Genomic DNA, 19085 nt, shown 5'->3' with positions numbered 1-19085 from the left:
GCAGGCTTTGAGTGAGGAGTGGTCCACCCCTCTCGTCGTTTTTTTCATTGTTTAGGAATGGCTCAGAGACTGCCGCTTTGCTTGATCAAAATTTTTTCAGAAACTGTGAGGGATATCAAAGTGGACAGCATTCGAAAAATTCAGATGGTTTGTGGTGAAAATTTTATGGGCTTCAAAGAGATTACGGAGTGTAACCACCTCCATTTTAGTCTCACAGGATGGCTTTGAGATGGCGTTCAGACAGCTGTTGGTGGTTTTTCCATCAAGTGATTATCCGAGAAATTGTGGATGTGCCTGGATATGCCAGAACATGTCCTGTGAGGCTTCATCACGGCGTTGCTTTGCGCCATGTGGCACCGCCGCAACGCGCGGAATTCCTCCGCACGTCTGTCTCAATGTGCCGAAAAAGTGCTGATGTCCACGTCTTTTCACAATTCCTGTGCTAGCCAGATGACATCCCGCATAAAACACAGCGTCCACTTTGGAAATGAACGGCACATTCCACTGTTACAGGAGTTTTTGTCATGGAAAGAGGAGCGGAGGCTTTGAGCATTGCGGCGGTGCCACATGGCGCAAAGCAACGCCGTGATGAAGCCTCACAGGACATGTTCTGGCATGTCTAGGCAGATCCACAATTTCTCGGATAATCACTCGATGGAAAAACAACCAACAGCTGTCTGAACGCCATCTCAAAGCCATCCTGTGAGACTAAAATGGAGGTGGTTACACTCCGTAATCTCTTTGAAGCCCATAAAATTTTCACCACAAACCATCTGAATTTCTCGAATGCTGTCCACTTTGATATCCCTCACAGTTTCTGAAAAAATTTTGATCAAGCAAAGCGGCAGTCTCTGAGCCATTCCTAAACAATGAAAAAAACGACGAGAGGGGTGGACCACTCCTCACTCAAAGCCTGCCCATAGGCGAATGACGCAACCGACAGGCGTGAAAAAACTCACGCATGCGCACGAAGGTTCAAGCTTGGTTGACGCAATCACACGTGATTCAAATCCATAAAAAATAATAAGGTTGGATACTTTTGTAATAGACCTCGTGTATATATATATACGAGGTCTGTCCATAAAGTATAGGTCCTTTTTATTTTTTTCAAAAACTACATGGATTTCATTCATATGTTTTTACGTCAGACATGCTTGAACCCTCGTGCGCATGCATGAGTTTTTCCATGCCTGTCGGTGACGTCATTCGCCTGTCATCAGCCTGTTTTAAAAAAAAATTTTATGGGCTTCAAAGAGATTACGGAGTGTAACCACCTCCATTTTAGTCTCACAGGATGGCTTTGAGATGGCGTTCAGACAGCTGTTGGTGGTTTTTCCATCAAGTGATTATCCGAGAAATTGTGGATCTGCCTGGACATGCCAGAACATGTCCTGTGAGGCTTCATCACGGCGTTGCTTTGCACCATGTGGCACCGCCGCAATGCTCAAAGCCTCCGCTCCTCTTTCCATGACAAAAACTCCTGTAACAGTGGAATGTGCCGTTCATTTCCAAAGTGGACGCTGTGTTTTATGCGGGATGTCATCTGGCTATCACAGGAATTGTGAAAAGACGTGGACATCAGCACTTTTTCGGCACATTGAGACAGACGTGCAGAGGAATTCCGCGCGTTGCGGCGGTGCCACATGGCGCAAAGCAACGCCGTGATGAAGCCTCACAGGACATGTTCTGGCATATCCAGGCACATCCACAATTTCTCGGATAATCACTTGATGGAAAAACCACCAACAGCTGTCTGAACGCCATCTCAAAGATGTCCTGTGAGACCAAAATGAAGGTGGTTTTGTCTCTCTCCAGTAGCGAATCCAACGTGACGAGCGAAGCCTCCGCTCGGCTTTCCATGACAAAATCTCTTGTTAAAAGTGAAATCTGACAGAAAATGGTTGATGTCCAGCTCTTGTGATAACCAGAGAAATTGCACACGATGGTCATGGATCCATACAGCCATCCGTTTAGAAATGAAATGGTCGCTCAGCCTGTCGATGGCGGCTTCGGAGCGCGGCGCACCACCAGTCGATCTGGGCCGTCCTTAAAGCGACAGTAACACTCCGTAATCTCTTTGAAGCCCATAAAATTTTCACTAAAAACCATCTGAATTTCTCGAATGGTGTCCACTTTGATGTCCCTCACAGTTTCTGAAAAAATTTTGATCAAGCAAAGCGGCAGTCTCTGAGCCATTCCTAAACAATGAAAAAAACGAGAGGGGTGGACCACTCCTCACTCAAAGCCTGCTCACAGGCGAATGACGCAACCGATAGGCGTGAAAAAACTCACGCATGCTCACGAAGGTTCAAGCTTGGCTGACGCAATCACACGTGATTCAAATCCATATGGTTTTTGAAAAAATAATAAGGTCGGATACTTTTCTAATAGACCTTGTGTGTATATATATATATATAGGGTTGGGAGGGTTACTTTAAAAATGTATTCCGATACAGTTACTAGTTACCTGTTGAAAAATGTAATCAGTAACGTAATCCAAGTACCATAATATTAAAGTAATGTAATTTGATCACTTTCAATTACTTCTGGATTACTCCAATATCAAATATGCTAATACAGACAAAAGAAACTAAATATAAATAGTCTTGACTACATAGTACAGTTTATTAAGCAAAAATAAAACTGTTTCTTTTACATGGCATGCTCTGTTTTACTTCACATTATGAATTAAGAGCAGCCACAATACCTGTTAAATTTTCAACACAAAATGCCAAACAAATGAAGGATAATGAAAACTCAGGCGTGTGCAGATGAATCTGTAATTAAAAGTGGCTTGCAGAACAATACACAAAACAAAAAAAAGTCTACTACTTGTTCAGTAAATTCGCACCATGTTTAACATATCAGTCCACTTATTGAACTTTCAAAATAAGAACAACAGCATAATGACAACCATTAAGTAAATGCTGTCAGTAAGGAGGCATGGTTGCCATTCCGGGCAAGTTAGTGATTTACGTGCATAGAAGTTCAAGAAACAGTTGGAATATGCCGGAAAGCTGCGCATGTTGGCAAAGCCACAAATGGAGGAACAAGGGAGACAATATTTCCTTCCATAAGTAAGTGGTTTTGGTTATTCTTGTCACTTTGTCCATGATATTTGGATGATAAACAGCTGTATGTCTCCAGACGTACCTGTGTCGCCCGATGACACGGACCATTAACTCTTCACTTATGTCTAGTTGATATTTTCCACTGCTAGACCAATGACTAGTTAAAATACTTGTCGTTAGTGATTAACTAACTAGTGATTTTTTTAATTTGCACCTTAAATGAAATGAGATTATAATGACACATGCTGTGCCGCTCACAGTCACACCTACACATAGAGATGTGTACACACACCACTGACTTCATGAATGAAACTCGGTCAATAAAGGATAATTGTGTAAAAATATAATATATATAAATGTATTGTAACGGTTTTAGGAGCCGCGCTGCGCTGAACAGCAGCTGCAGCAGGACGCCTCAGCTCAGCAGCTGGAACAGCGCAGATCCGTGTAACTTTCAACACTAATATTTGGGAATGTGTGTGTGTGTCCGAGTAAGTTTAATACTTTCCTGACATAATTTAATGTAATTTAATTTTACTGGCTCAATATCCAGGTCAAAATGCCATTTTTTAACACGTATTTTATCAGCATTTTTCTGAGTGTGTTCAGTCGCGGATCTCCATTGAAAATGCATTAACATCCGGGTACTTCATCAATATTTTGCCCGGTTAGGAGACATCATGTCACTGTTCATGAAGGGATGTTTTCGTTTCAAAGAAAAAAAAATATATTATATACAGATAATATCATAAAAAGCATGAAAATTGTAATCCTCCGAAGTAATCCCCTTTTTGACTAAATATACCTGTATTCTGAATAAGTCTTTTTTTCTGTAACTGTAGCGGAATACAGTTACCTTTTTTTGTATCCTAATTATGTTGCGCCGTTACATGTATTCCGTTACTCCCCAAGCCTGTATATATATATATATATATATATATATATATATATATATATATATATATATATATATATATATATATATATATACACACACACACACACAGTGGGAAAAAGTATTTAGTCAGTCCCTAATTATGCAAGTTCTTCTGCTTAGAAAGATGAGAGAGGTCTGTAATTTTCAGCATAGGTACACTTCAACTATGACAAACAAAATGAGAATCAAATCAAATCAATTTTATTTATATAGCGCCAAATCACAACAAACAGTTGCCCCAAGGCGCTTTATATTGTAAGGCAAAGCCATACAATAATTACGGAAAAACCCCAACGGTCAAAACGACCCCCTGTGAGCAAGCACTTGGCGACAGTGGGAAGGAAAAACTCCCTTTTAACAGGAAGAAACCTCCAGCAGAACCAGGCTCAGGGAGGGGCAGTCTTCTGCTGGGACTGGTTGGGGCTGAGGGAGAGAACCAGGAAAAAGACATGCTGTGGAGGGGAGCAGAGATCAATCACTAATGATTAAATGCAGAGTGGTGCATACAGAGCAAAAAGAGAAAGAAACACGCAGTGCATCATGGGAACCCCCCAGCAGTCTAAGTCTATAGCAGCATAACTAAGGGATGGTTCAGGGTAACCTGATCCAGCCCTAACTATAAGCTTTAGCAAGAAGGAAAGTTTTAAGCCTAATCTTAAAAGTAGAGAGGGTGTCTGTCTCCCGGATCTGAACTGGGAGCTGGTTCCAGAGGAGAGGAGCCTGAAAGCTGAAGGCTCTGCCTCCCATTCTACTCTTACAAACCCTAGGAACTACAAGTAAGCCTGCAGTCTGAGAGCGCTCTACTGGGGTGATATGGTACTATGAAGTCCCTAAGATAAGATGGGACCTGATTATTCAAAACCTTATAAGTAAGAAGAAGAATTTTAAATTCTATTCTAGAATTAACAGGAAGCCAGTGAAGAGAGGACAATATGGGTGAGATATGCTCTCTCCTTCTAGTCCCTGTCAGTACTCTAGCTGCAGCATTTTGAATTAACTGAAGGCTTTTCAGGGAACTTTTAGGACAACCTGATAATAATGAATTACAATAGTCCAGCCTAGAGGAAATAAATGCATGAATTAGTTTTTCAGCATCACTCTGAGACAAGACCTTTCTAATTTTAGAAATATTGCGCAAATGCAAAAAAGCAGTCCTACATATTTGTTTAATATGCGCATTGAATGACATATCCTGATCAAAAATGACTCCAAGATTTCTCACAGTATTACTAGAGGTCAGGGTAATGCCATCCAGAGTAAGGATCTGGTTAGACACCATGTTTCTAAGATTTGTGGGGCCAAGTACAATAACTTCAGTTTTATCTGAGTTTAAAAGAAGGAAATTAGAGGTCATCCATGTCTTTACGTCTGTAAGACAATCCTGCAGTTTAGCTAATTGGTGTGTGTCCTCTGGCTTCATGGATAGATAAAGCTGGGTATCATCTGCGTAACAATGAAAATTTAAGCAATGCTGTCTGATAATACTGCCTAAGGGAAGCATGTATAAAGTGAATAAAATTGGTCCTAGCACAGAACCTTGTGGAACTCCATAATTAACCTTAGTCTGTGAAGAAGATTCCCCATTTACATGAACAAATTGTAATCTATTAGATAAATATGATTCAAACCACAGCAGTGCAGTGCCTTTAATACCTATGGCATGCTTTAATCTCTGTAATGACATTTTATGGTCAACAGTATCAAAAGCACCACTGAGGTCTAACAGAACAAGCACAGAGATGAGTCCACTGTCTGAGACCATAAGAAGATCATTTGTAACCTTCACTAATGCTGTTTCTGTACTATGATGAATTCTAAACCCTGACTGAAACTCTTCAAATAGACCATTCCTCCGCAGATGATCAGTTAGCTGTTTTACAACTACCCTTTCAAGAATTTTTGAGAGAAAAGGAAGGTTGGAGATTGGCCTATAATTAGCTAAGATAGCTGGGTCAAGTGATGGCTTTTTAAGTAATGGTTTAATTACTACCACCTTAAAAGCCTGTGGTACATAGCCAACTAATAAAGACAGATTGATCATATTTAAGATCAAAGCATTAATTAATGGTAGGGCTTCCTTGAGAAGCCTGGTAGGAATGGGGTCTAATAGACATGTTGATGGTTTGGAGGAAGTAACTAATGAAAATAACTCAGACAGAACAATCGAAGAGAAAGAGTCTAACCAAATACCGGCATCACTGAAAGCAGCCAAAGAGAATGATATGTCTTTGGGATGGTTATGAGTAATTTTTTCCTCTAATAGTTAAAATTGTATTAGCAAAGAAAGTCATGAAGTCATTACTAGTTAAAGTTAAAGGAATACTCAGCTCAATACAGCTCTGACTCTTTGTCAGCCTGGCTACAGTGCTGAAAAGAAACCTGGGGTTGTTCTTATTTTCTTCAATTAGTGATGAGTAGTAAGATGTCCTAGCTTTACAGAGGGCTTTTTTTTATAGAGCAACAGACTCTTTTTCCAGGCTAAGTGAAGATCTTCTAAATTAGTGAGACACCATTTCCTCTCCAAGTTACGGGTTATCTGCTTTAAGCTGTGAGTTTGTGATTTATACCATGGAGTCAGGCACTTCTGATTTAAGGCTCTCTTTTTCAGAGGAGCTACAGCATCCAAAGTTGTCCTCAATGAGGATATAAAATTATTGATGAATTAATCTATCTCACTCACAGAGTTTAGGTAGCTACTCTGCCCTGTGTTGGTATATGGCATTGGAGAACATAAAGAAGGAATCATATGCTTAAACCTAGTTACAGCAGTTTCTGAAAGATTTCAACTGTAATGAAACTTATTCCCCACTGCTGGGTAGTCCATCAGAGTAAATGTAAATGTTATTTAGAAATGATCAGACAGAAGGGGGTTTTCAGGGAGTACTGTTAAGTCTTCAATTTCCATACCATAAGTCAGAACAAGATCTAAGGTATGATTAAAGTGGTGGGTGGACTCATTTACATTTTGAGCAAAGCCAATCGAGTCTAACAATAGATTAAATGCAGTGTTGAGGCTGTCATTCTCAGCATTTGTGTGGATGTTAAAATCGCTCACTATAATTATCTTATCTGAGCTAAGCACTAAGTCAGACAAAAGGTCCGAAAATTCACAGAGAAACTCACAGTAACGACCAGGTGTACACAACAAATAAAACTGGTTTTTGGGACTTCCAATTTGGACGGACAATACTAAGAGTCAAGCTTTCAAATGAATTAAAGAGAAAAAGATAAATCCAGGAAAACACATTGTAGGATTTTTAAATAATTTATTTGTAAATTATGGTGGAAAATAAGTATTTGGTCACCCACAAACAAGCACAATTTGTGGCTCTCACAGAACTGTAACTTCTTCTTTAAGAAATTCTTCTCTCCTCCACCTGTTACCTGTATTAATGGCATCTGTTGGAACTCATTATCTGTATAAAAGACACCTGTCCAAAGCTTCAAACAGTCAGACTCCAAACTCAACCATGGCCAAGACCAAAGAGCTGTTGAAGGACAACAGGAAGAACATTATAGACCTGCACCAGGCTGGGAACAGTGAATCTACAATAGTCAAGTAGGTTGGTGTGAATAAATCAACTGTGGGAGCAATTGTAAGAAAATGGAAGACATACAAGACCAATGATAATCTCCCTCGATCTGGGGCTCCACGCAAGATCTCATCCTGTGGGGTTAAAATGATCATGAGAACGGTGAACAAAAATCACAAAAGTACACGGAGGGACCTGATGAATGACCTGCAGAGAGCTGGGACCAAAGTAACAAAGGCTACACACTATGCAGAGAGGGACTCAAATCCTGCAGTGCCAGGCGTGTCCCCTGCTTAAACCAGTACATGTCCAGGCTTGTCTCAAGTTTACCAGAGAGCATATGGATTATTTATTTATATTATGGATTAAGAGGATTGGGAGAATATCATGTGGTCAAATGAAACCAAAATAGAACTTTTTGGTAAAAACTCAACTCATCGTGTTTAGAGGAAGAAGAATGCTGAGTTGCATTCCAAGAACACAATATCTACTGTGAAACATGGGGGTAGAAACATCATGCTTTGGGGCTATTTTTCTGCAAAGTGGACAGGACGACTGATCTGTGTTAAGGGAAGAATGAACGGGGCTATGTATCATGAGATTTTAAGCCAAAACCTCATTCCTTCAGTGAGAGCATTGAAGATGCAACATGGCTGGGTCTTCCAGCATGACAATGATCCCAAACACACTACTCGGTCAACGAAGGAGTGACTCCGTAAAAAGCATTTCAAAGTCCTGGAGTGGTCAAGCCAGTCTCCAGACCTCAACCCCATAGACAATTTGTTGAGGGAGTTGAAAGGCCATGTTGCCCAGCAACAGCCCCAAAACTTCACTGCTCTAGAGGAGATCTGCATGGAGGAATGGGCCAAAATACCAGCTAGTGTGTGCAAACCTGGTGAAGACTTACAGGAAATGTTTGTCATTGCCAACAAAGATTATGTTATAAAGTATTGAGTTGAACTTTTGTTATTGACCAAATACTTATTTTCCACCATAATTTACAAATAAATTCTTTAAAACTCCTACAATGTGATTTCTTGGATTTTTCTCATTTTGTCTCTCATAATTGAAGTGTACCTCTGATGAAAATTACAGACCTCTCTCATCTTTCTATTTAGGATAACTTGCACAATCAGGGACTGACTAAATACACTCAACAAAAATATAAATGCAACACTTTTGGTTTTGCTCCCATTTTGTATGAGATGAACTCAAAGATCTAAAACTTTTTCCACATACACAATATCACCATTTCCCTCAAATATTGTTCACAAACCAGTCTAAATCTGTGATAGTGAGCACTTCTCCTTTGCTGAGATAATCCATCCCACCTCACAGGTGTGCCATACCAAGATGCTGATTAGACACCATGATTAGTGCACAGGTGTGCCTTAGACTGTCCACAATAAAAGGCCACTCTGAAAGGTGCAGTTTTATCACACAGCACAATGCCACAGATGTCGCAAGATTTGAGGGAGCGTGCAGTTGGCATGCTGACAGCAGGAATGTCAACCAGAGCTGTTGCTCATGTATTGAACGTTCATGTCTCTACCATAAGCCGTCTCCAAAGTCGTTTCAGAGAATTTGGCAGTACATCCAACCAGCCTCACAACCGCAGACCACGTGTAACCACACCAGCCCAGGACCTCCACATCCAGCATGTTCACCTCCAAGATCGTCTGAGACCAGCCACTCGGACAGCTGCCGAAACAATCGGTTTGCATAACCAAAGAATTTCTGCACAAACTGTCAGAAACCGTCTCAGGGAAGCTCATCTGCATGCTCGGCGTCCTCATCGGTGTCTCGACCTGACTCCAGTTCGTCGTCGTAACCGACTTGAGTGAGCAAATGCTCACATTCCCTGGCATCTGGCACGTTGGAGAGGTGTTCTCTTCACGGATGATGCGAAGGAGATGTGTTGCACTGCATGAGGCAAATGGTGGTCACACCAGATACTGACTGGTATCCCCCCCCAATAAAACAAAACTGCACCTTTCAGAGTGGCCTTTTATTGTGGGCAGTCTAAGGCACACCTGTGCACTAATCATGGTGTCTAATCAGCATCTTGGTATGGCACACCTGTGAGGTGGGATGGATTATCTCAGCAAAGAGAAGTGCTCACTATCACAGATTTCGACTGGTTTGTGAACAATATTTGAGGGAAATGGTGATATTGTGTATGTGGAAAAAGTTTTAGATCTTTGAGTTCATCTCATACAAAATGGGAGCAAAACCAAAAGTGTTGCGTTTATATTTTTGTTGAGTATACATTTTTACCCCACTGTGTATATATATATATATATATATATATATATATGGGGTCTCACAACTAGAGATGGGGTACACCCTGGACGAGATGCTAGTCTTTGTTTTTAAGTATGTTTTGTATTTGATAAGCACCTCTCAGATGGCAACACCTCAAAAAGGTGGTGACAAGGGTTGGATGAGTATATATGGATGCTGTGGGCTCTCCTGAGGTAGTATAGATGTCCTCAAGAGAGAGAAGAGGGCATCCAATGATTTTTCACAGCAGTACAAATGACTGTCTGGAGTGTTTTCTCTCTGCTGCAGTACAGCTCACAAAACACAGCGAGATGCCATAGTTCAGCACAAACTTAATATAGCAATGACAAAATGACACCAGCTGTTCCTCAGCCAACCTGTGCTTCCTTAGAATCCTCAGGAAATACAATCTTTGTTGAGCCTTTTTCAGGAGCACAGAAGTGTTTGTTTTCCAGGTCAGGTTCTCCTCAACGTGTATGCCCAGGAACCTGAAGTCTGTCATCCTCTCCATGCTGTCCTCACTAATGTACATGAGCTGACTGTTATTCCTCCTGAAATGGATGATCAGCTCTTTGGTTTTGGAGGTGTTATGGATGAGGTTGTTCTCTGCACACCATGCTGCCAGCCTTTGGACCTCCTCCCTGTATGCAGTCTTATCTCCTCCTGAGATGAGTCCCACTACAGTGCTGCTGGCTGCCCTGGGGGGCCTGGCTGTCAGGGTGCCTTGTGCTCTTCCTGGCCCCGGGGTCGGGCCTTGCCTCTTGTCTGGGGGCTGGACCCCGCCCTCGTGTGGCTTGGTGGTCCCTACCTTGTGCTTTGGATTCGGTTGGGGTGGCTCCTTTGCTCCCCATCCTTGCCGCCGCTCACTCCCGCCCTCGGAGGCCGTGGCCCGGTGGCGTGGTTCTGGGGCCCCCCCTATTGGTGGGCCCATGCCGGCACCCTGTGTGCTTCCCTCGGGTTAGGGGTGGCTCCCTGTGACCCTGTGGGGGAGGTGTTGTTGGGGGTGCGTTCCGGCGCCGTCGGGCCACTCCCCTGTTGGTTTGCTGTGCTGCGCGGTGGCGACGGGGGCTGCCTTTCCTGGCCCCCATGCCCTTCCGCTGCCCCTTTTCTCCTGGGTCCCCTGGGGCCCTGCGTCCTGGACCCACTTCCGTCACCGCTCGCGGCCGGCCGCGTGGCTTCTGACGTGCCGGAGTGGTCCATGTCATATGGTAAGGGTCTGTACTCTTGTGTTGGCCAACACACCAGCCACAGTAGTGATCGGATATTTAGCTGTGATCTGGGTCTCTGTGTGTGGATGGTCGCATGTTTGTGGCCGTCACCACAATTCGGTTTTTGGGTGCTCTTAAGAGGATTAACACTATGGGGTTCTGGATTAGGGTATGGATGTTCACTAATTAGACAACAGACTGTTGCTGTCACTGTTCATGTGTGGCTGTTTGTCATGGTATGTCGTATGGTTGGGGCCCCGTCTCCTCGGTGTCTCACGTCACAGTTATTGTTTTCACCACTTGTCTCTCGTTCCTTTCTGTCTTTGTGTTGTTTTGGTGGTCGGCCCTTCCTGATAGAAGCTGTCGGTTGGCTTTGAGTAGGATGTTGTAGGCTGATCGGGAAGTGTGGATGGGGGTCACACATACCACATTCACTCATGCACTACATACCTTCTGTCTTGCAAGAATAAATTGCATATATGCGTATTAATGTTCATAAATGGTTTTGCCAGTGTGGCACTTACCATTAATATATATGCAGACAGGGAAAAAAAAAAAAGATTGTTAAATCTAGAAATAAGCACATGAAATAAGAAATTAACCCTTAAAACAAGATAAATTATCTAACACTACTAATTTCCCATATTTTTTTTATCTGGACAAACACCAAATAATTTTCCGTATACCAAAATAAAAAAATAAAAAACTTCAGATTTAGAAGTGTTTGATAATTTATCTTGTTTTAAGAGTTAATTTCTTATTTTAAGTGTTCAACATTGTTGTGGTGTGTTCTCTGTGTCCTGCTGTTTTGTTTTGTTTTCTTTTCAGTGTCCATCGCCTGTCTGTGTCTGTGGTCTGTCTTTTGGTGTGTGTGCCTTTTTGCCATGGTGTTATGTCTGTGCCCTCATGACTGTGTTCTATGTGTCCTCTGCCACCACCTTGTGACTGTTCCTAATGTTGCTATTGTCTAAGTCCATATGGGTTTTCATGTCTATGTCATTACCATGGTTGATATTTGGTTATTTTCTCACTGTTCTGCTGTTTAGTTTCTGAGTTGTTGTCATCTGGTTTTAGTGTGTTTCTTTGTTGTGTTTATCTTATTTTGGTTGTGTTTCCATATTTATTGTAGTTAGTTCTTCCTGTGACAGACTGGCATCCTGTCAAGGGCGTATCCTGCCTCACGTCCTATGACTGCTGGGATAGGCTCCAGCTCCCCGCGACCCAATTTTGTATCAACGGTTAAAGATGCATGTGTGTCCGATAAATGACCAATATTCACCCTCGTCTAACTCAGGTGAATATCGGTCATTTTGGGTGACTGGGCACGAATGTCAGGACTCAAAAAATGCATACCACACAACAACTGCATGTTATTTGCATTATTATCACTTACTGAGATACACAACACATGGAATCACATTAACAATATTTAATGTCATTTCAAAACGCACAACACCCAGCAAATGCATACATAAAAAGTTGGCTCACTTTAACTTTTGTCGTGTTGGCTGGTACTGCACTGCTCTCCAAATTCTCCAGTTGCATCCTCATCAAGCTGGCTGTTTTGGCTGCTGTTTATTGTCGGACTATCCATGAGAAAATCACCTGTAATATCCATACTGGGACCAACACACACTTCTTGCCTTTTCATCTTTTCGTCTGCAGACAGTTCTTGGGCTGCATGTGCTATGACATCATCACTTTGCACAGCGGGCGCATATTAGGATGCCCGCCCGCTACTGCGGGCAGGTATAGACAGGTAGCGTAAATGTAAATCTATGCTACCGGCCCAGCAACACCTCAGTAAGTGATAATAATTTCCCTTACCTGCCATTCGTTTGTTCATTAGTTCCTTGTGCATTCATACTTGCACCATTCCCTTGCTTAGGTGCAAGTTTCTTCTCATTTGATTCCTCCTACGATTTCGTTGCAACTATTTTGAGATTCTTTGTCACCTCCTTTCATAGCTGTGTTTTTAATTGTTGAGTTTAGATTGTTTCTCATCACCTCCTTCTTTGTTACTCACATTAGGACTCTGTAGTGTGTTTTGTTTTGTGACTCCTAATTTTACCCTAATTTTTTGGACTTAATTTATGCGTTTTGATCATTAAATCACCTGTCATTTACCTCCAGTTTCGTTGCTGTGTCTGCGTATTTGGGTTCATTCTGACATTACAAAACATAACAGAAGAATTTGGCCAAACTATGAACCCAGCAGGCAGCACCCTGGACCTTGGAGCCAGCAAACCTGTGTTTTCAGAACTGAACCTCTTCTTTAATTGTTATCACAGCTGTAATCCCATGCTTTTGTGGACAAAGCATGGGATTTTCTTGAGAAGAGCTCATGGGTCTTTCACTGGTTGCCAGATCTGTTCACCCTGGAAGCCCTCTTCCACAAGGGTCGGCTACCTGACTTTGTTTCGATACAACAAGACTTCATGCCGGTGAAGCCTCACTCCCAAGGATTGGTTACACCTGTTTGGATTCAGAGGATGGGTTCAGATCTGATGCTGAGAGAGACCGTGGGTTTGATTCAGTCCATGACTCAGGCACCTCTGTTCAGCCTTCTGCGACTCCCGTGACAGACATGACCACACTTCAGACACTCATCACAACCATCCAAAATGCATTCACCAGCACACTGTTTCCGACCACAACCATAATCTCCATGACCGACTTAACCTTCATTCAGACATTCATCACCACCCTCCAACATAAAGTGACAAGGATAAAGGAGACAGTCCTCCCTACAGCAGTCAGTCCTCCATCAGCTATCTGGCAACCACACCTGCTCTCTGACCTCCATAGTGGATTCAGCATTCCATGCACCTCATCAGTCACCAGCGTTCCATGCAACACTTCCGCTGGTGTTCCAGGTGGCACAACAGCTGACGGTGCCCTCTGGTCCTCCTTGACCACCATCCTCACCAAGCACCACATCTGGCACAGGCAGTGCCAGAAAGAAGAGGAGCACGAGATGGCCTAAGCATGGCAGGAGGGATCACACGCCTGGTTCTTCCCCTAGATCCGAGGTGGTCGTGGAGAGACGCACCTCATCACCTGATTTTTCTCCACGCTTTGAGGCGGGATCGTGGACAGATGCGCCTCATCACCTGTTTTTTCTCCTAGCTTTGAGGTGGTCGTGGACAGACATGCCTCATCACCTCCTTCAAGGTCCAAGGTGGTCATGGAAAGACATGCCTCATCTCCTACTTAAGACTCTGAGGCAGTTGCAGAGCGACATGTCTCTTCTGTTCCATTTTTCAGGTCAGAAGGAGAGTCCAGCTGTTTTCCGGATGACATTGATGTTTCAGTGGAACCACCTGGTTTCGCTCTAGATGACAGAGCTGTTCCCAGGGGTGTAGCAGCTCCTGGAGGGCTGCCTGGGCACCCTCCCACTGATGTCAGCTTTCCGGTGAAACTGCCTGGTTGTGCTTCCGACAACGACATCTGTGGTCCTGAGGAGCCAACAGACTCCATGTTTATTGGCGTCTGTTCTCTGATGGAGCCTTCTGCCTCTGAACTTTGTTTTTGAAGTTCAATTGTTTCTTGTCACCTTGTTCTTTGTTACCTGCATTTGGACTCTGTAGTGTTTGTTTTGTGACTCCCAGTTGAACTCACGTTACTTGACTTAATTCATGTGTTTTCATCATTAAATCCCCTGTTATTCACCTTACCTCTGGTTTGATTGCTCTGCCTGCATATTTGGGTTCATTCTAACATTACAAAACATAATTGACATGATTATTTCTAGATCCAGCCATCTTAATTCAAGACATCTTGTCAAGTGAAATGAACTGTCTATGCAACAAGATCATTTCCCGCAGATTTAGTGTTTTTATCTTGCCCATTTTTGCAGTGCCGTCTGCTTGGTATGATTGTGTTGAAAGCAGAGCTAATGTCTCTGATGAACAGTTTGGCATAGCTTCCCTGTGGCTACTGCATCCTGTGTCAACCTATTTGATTTGTATGCAAACTACTGTGGGTCAAAAGTGGGTGACATGCTTGTCACAACATGACCCCAGGCAAGTTTCTCAAAACACCTCATAATAATTGGTGTAAGTGCCACTTGCTGGTAGTAATTGAGGCTGCTGATGGTGGTCTTTTATGATATAGGAATAATTAGTTGCTCCCGGTGTGTCGTGAGCAGTCCATTTACCATTAGAGAAGCTTCCAGACCTAACCTGGTTACATTAGGGTTGATCCCACTCTATATGCATGCTGTTTAACTCTCTGTGTCATTTTAAATCTGAGTTGAATGATAGATGAGGAAAAAAGGAAAAAAGGAGCTGTTGTGCTGTGATAGGGCTGGTGCCTTAAAGCCAAAAGGCTGTGGATTTGAACCTAAGTTGATGCTTTTGTCTGTGATATTCCTACAGTCAATGCACATTCAACTGCGGTTTTAAATCAAAACAGTGTTAATATACTGTCTATAGTGCAGAAAATTACACTATTAGGAGATAAAGATTTGAACTGTGGCATAGTGTTGACTGTTTAACTCTGTTGGCCGTGCAAAATTAGCTCTAAATAGTGTGAAGTCATATTAACTCTGAAACAGTGTCATAATCAACTCTGTCAGTTTTCATTTAACACTGGCATTTCTGCTATGAGTTTCATAAGTGATTATACCAAACTTTCCCACTGCTCAATGAATCAGAAAATTTGCTTCTCATAAATAGTTACTCTGAGTGCAATTATGTCATCTTTATTCTGCCCTACCCCCAGCTGACTCTCAGTCATTATTAAACAGAGCTTCCACAGGAGCATGCTTCACACTGCTAAGAGGTCTGAACTCATCTATGGGGAAATGTATCATGCTGTTGCCACAACTTGCTGTCCTGGAGTTAAAATCTTTATCCATAACACTCAAGTCTTTTTTTGCACAGAAACACACACACACAGACTGAATGACAGGTATCACTGCCTTGACTATCTCAGCTGTCTGTCATCGGCAGCCTTGCAATCCCCGACAGAATTTCTGTTTCCCATATGCAGTGTGTGCTCACACAGCCAAATACACTCACATACACATGTACACAAAATTGCACACTCTGGACCTGAGTGTGGAAGTGAGCCTCAAACAGTACCAGCACAGGAATGATCAGGACATATGAATAACACTAGTATCATAATTTACCATGCCAGCCTTTAGCTAATTTAGTGATCTGCCGAAGTCTATCAGACAACAATCAACAAAAAAGTCTTTGGCAACATTATGGCAAATTTTTCCCTGCAACTGGGCACCGCAGTCTTGTTTGAGGGCGGGCATTAAACGAATAAAATATGATGCATATGATGCAATTTTCTACATCCGGGGACAGATGAGGGCTGTCTCCAGCAGAAACATGACACTTTTTCTGAATTTTTGGGCAAATAACATGCAAACAAAGTGAAAATGCGAAGAAAAAGTGAAAATGCGGTGGAAAGTGGACATGTGTTGTGGTTTGTTTATGACCTAGAGTGCAAATGTGTTGAGGCAGTCACTACACACCAGGAGCAACTTGGGGATTAAGGACCTTGCCCAAAGGAGAATGAAAATAAAGCTGCTAGAATCACCTGAGTTGAATCTAATAGAAAATCTATGGAAAGAAGTAAATATCTGAGTTCAAAGAAGTCCACAGAACAATGACCCAAATCACACCTGAGCAATGCTCCATTTTATTTCACATAACTTGATTACTGAACTTATTTGTTTTGGTTTCTTTGCATGTGTTAATTACTTGGGTTGTCATCTGGTGAAAATGTCATGTCAATAGCAACTTTTACTGAGAAAAATGGTGATGTGTTCAATACTTATTTTACTTGCTGTATATATATGATTTAACACAATACTAGAATTACAATAATCAAGTTGTATTGAATTTATTTATTTTGTAAGGTACAATTTTATTTTATTTTATTTTATTTAGATTTCTCTTATTTGTTTACTTTGGAAATTAGTTCAGAAGTATTCACCTGAAGCCCTTTAGTGGCATTAAGGTCACCTTAGTGACCTGGGTGACATCCATGAATTCAACAATCATATTGGAAACTGTGATGATGATAAACAATTCTGGAAAAAAAGGAAACTTGGCAACTATCAGAGAATGAACTGATGGTGTATTTATGACAGTCATTCTTGGATTATGCCAAACAATGATTTGTACATTGAAAAATACCTTACAAACACAAACATGGCATGTCCAGTTAAATTCTGACAGGGGTGGCATTTATCTCTTTTTGCAACTCTTCATTTGCAGGCTTTCTATCATCTTATGGATGCATGTGTGAAAATGGCATTCTTTATGTGTTTCTCCTACCTTTACATGATGGCAGGACCCTGTCCCACACTGGCTTCCCATCGTGGCCTAGCACGCATATGATTGTGTCCTCACCCACTGTTGTATAACCATGGTGACAGCTGTAGGAGACTTGAGAGCCCAGCTTATAGTCATAGCCTGTACGACTGGCATTCATAATGTTACCAGGGTCAAAGCAGGCCTCTCGTGGTTTTTCTGAGAAAATAAGGAAATAAAAAATAGCAGGTGGAGTTAAGAAGTAATTAATATGATTACACTGTCAGATTTCAGCTCTGCTCAAGGCGTGAAAAAGAACGGAAGCTGATAGCCACTTATAAATTGCATTAACCATGTGTGAGTTTGTATCACCAACAAACACCTTTTGCATCTGCAGCACATTTCAGAATACTCGTATTATAGTATCTCTTAAATAGTCCACTAAGTGAAAAAAGTTTAAAATTGATGCTAACACCTTTCACAGCCATGCAAACATAAATTTCAGCACTTATGTATTTATATGTCTGTTTGCTAGTCACCTTTATAAGTCATATTGCTTGTTGTGCAAAAGCAAGTAATAATGTTGATTTCTCAATAAACTCAGCAAATAACTCAGCTGTATGTGCTATGTCTGGACATGCACATTATGTTAAGATTATGCCAATTTGATGTCATTTCACCAGCAGGAGTTGTCTGTGATATGACTTTTTTTTTTCTAAGAAAATCATGTATTTACTTCACAGGAGTGTTGGCCCACTGGTGATTATAGAAACTGCTCCTGCAATCACCAGTGGGTCAACACTGCCTTTGACAGCCATTAATTTGTGTAGTAACCAGATAATTACTGAAGCAATGCAAACAGCCATTCAAATTACACAAAAGTGCATTGGTGTATAATTGTTGATAAAAAAAAAATAAACAACAACAATAAGGATGGTGTGGGTGTGAAGTTTATCAAATGCAGAAGCCATGGAGTAAATGCATGAAAAATATCAATTCAAAAAATGATGGACAAACTGGCACAGGAGTTGAAAATGTACTGGAGTTTCTTCTTCTTCCGTTTCTCTGTGATTTTCAGAATGGCTTTATGCTACAGTGCCATTGATGGTTAACTTTGAAGCATAGTCATTAGGGCCTGTTTCAGTGATTGATGGCAACGGGTCTAAAACACAAAGTTTAAGTGCATTTCAGCACATCCAACTGTACATTAATATTTAGCAAAAACATAGCATGGGTAAGAAGGCACAAGTACCTAAGGGGCTGCCTTTAGTCTCTTAATTAATCATGGGTGTGATAAGAATTACAATTTATTTATACAGCAGCAAATCAAAATGTAAGCCGCATCAAGGCGCTACTCATGAGTAAGGTTTAATCCTTACCCATCCCCCGAGCAACAATAGTGAGCAAAATACTCTATCAGATGTATTTTGATCATAGGAAGAAAACTCAAGCAGACCAGACTCAGTGAGGTGTTCATCTGCTTTGGCCATTCTCTCAAAAACAAAACAATGAAATATAGCAAAAGCACAAGAAGTAATATGAATAATATGAATTGCATCTATCAGATTGTCAGATTGCCTTTAACAGTTGTGTGTGCTACACAGTGGTGGGCACAGATAACCAAAAAATTAATTTCGATAACAGATAATCAGATAACTGAAAAGTTATCTTTGATAAAGATAAAACGATAAACCACCCAAAAATGTATCGGAAGTTACAGATAACCGATAAATTCCAGTATTGTCTCTGGTACATTTGCAACTACTAACAAACTGAAT

At 41.6% G+C, this 19085-nt stretch overlaps 1 protein-coding gene across 1 annotated transcript in view; it reads right to left on the bottom strand.

The window, feature by feature from the left end:
• The window catches only part of LOC117503844 (CUB and sushi domain-containing protein 1-like), a 2069078-nt gene that overhangs the window by 451367 nt on the left and 1598626 nt on the right, over nt 1–19085 (bottom strand). Inside the window, exon 32 of the mRNA XM_034163109.1 lies at nt 17332–17526. Within this exon, the coding sequence (XP_034019000.1) occupies nt 17332–17526 (195 nt within the window). The remainder of the gene's footprint in view (nt 1–17331; nt 17527–19085) is intronic.

This window comes from Thalassophryne amazonica, chromosome 2 (assembly GCF_902500255.1).
Source record: "Thalassophryne amazonica chromosome 2, fThaAma1.1, whole genome shotgun sequence".
Lineage (NCBI taxonomy): Eukaryota > Metazoa > Chordata > Actinopteri > Batrachoidiformes > Batrachoididae > Thalassophryne > Thalassophryne amazonica.
The sequence above is the reverse complement of the archived record's forward strand: the minus strand, read 5'-3'. Positions and strand labels throughout refer to the sequence as shown.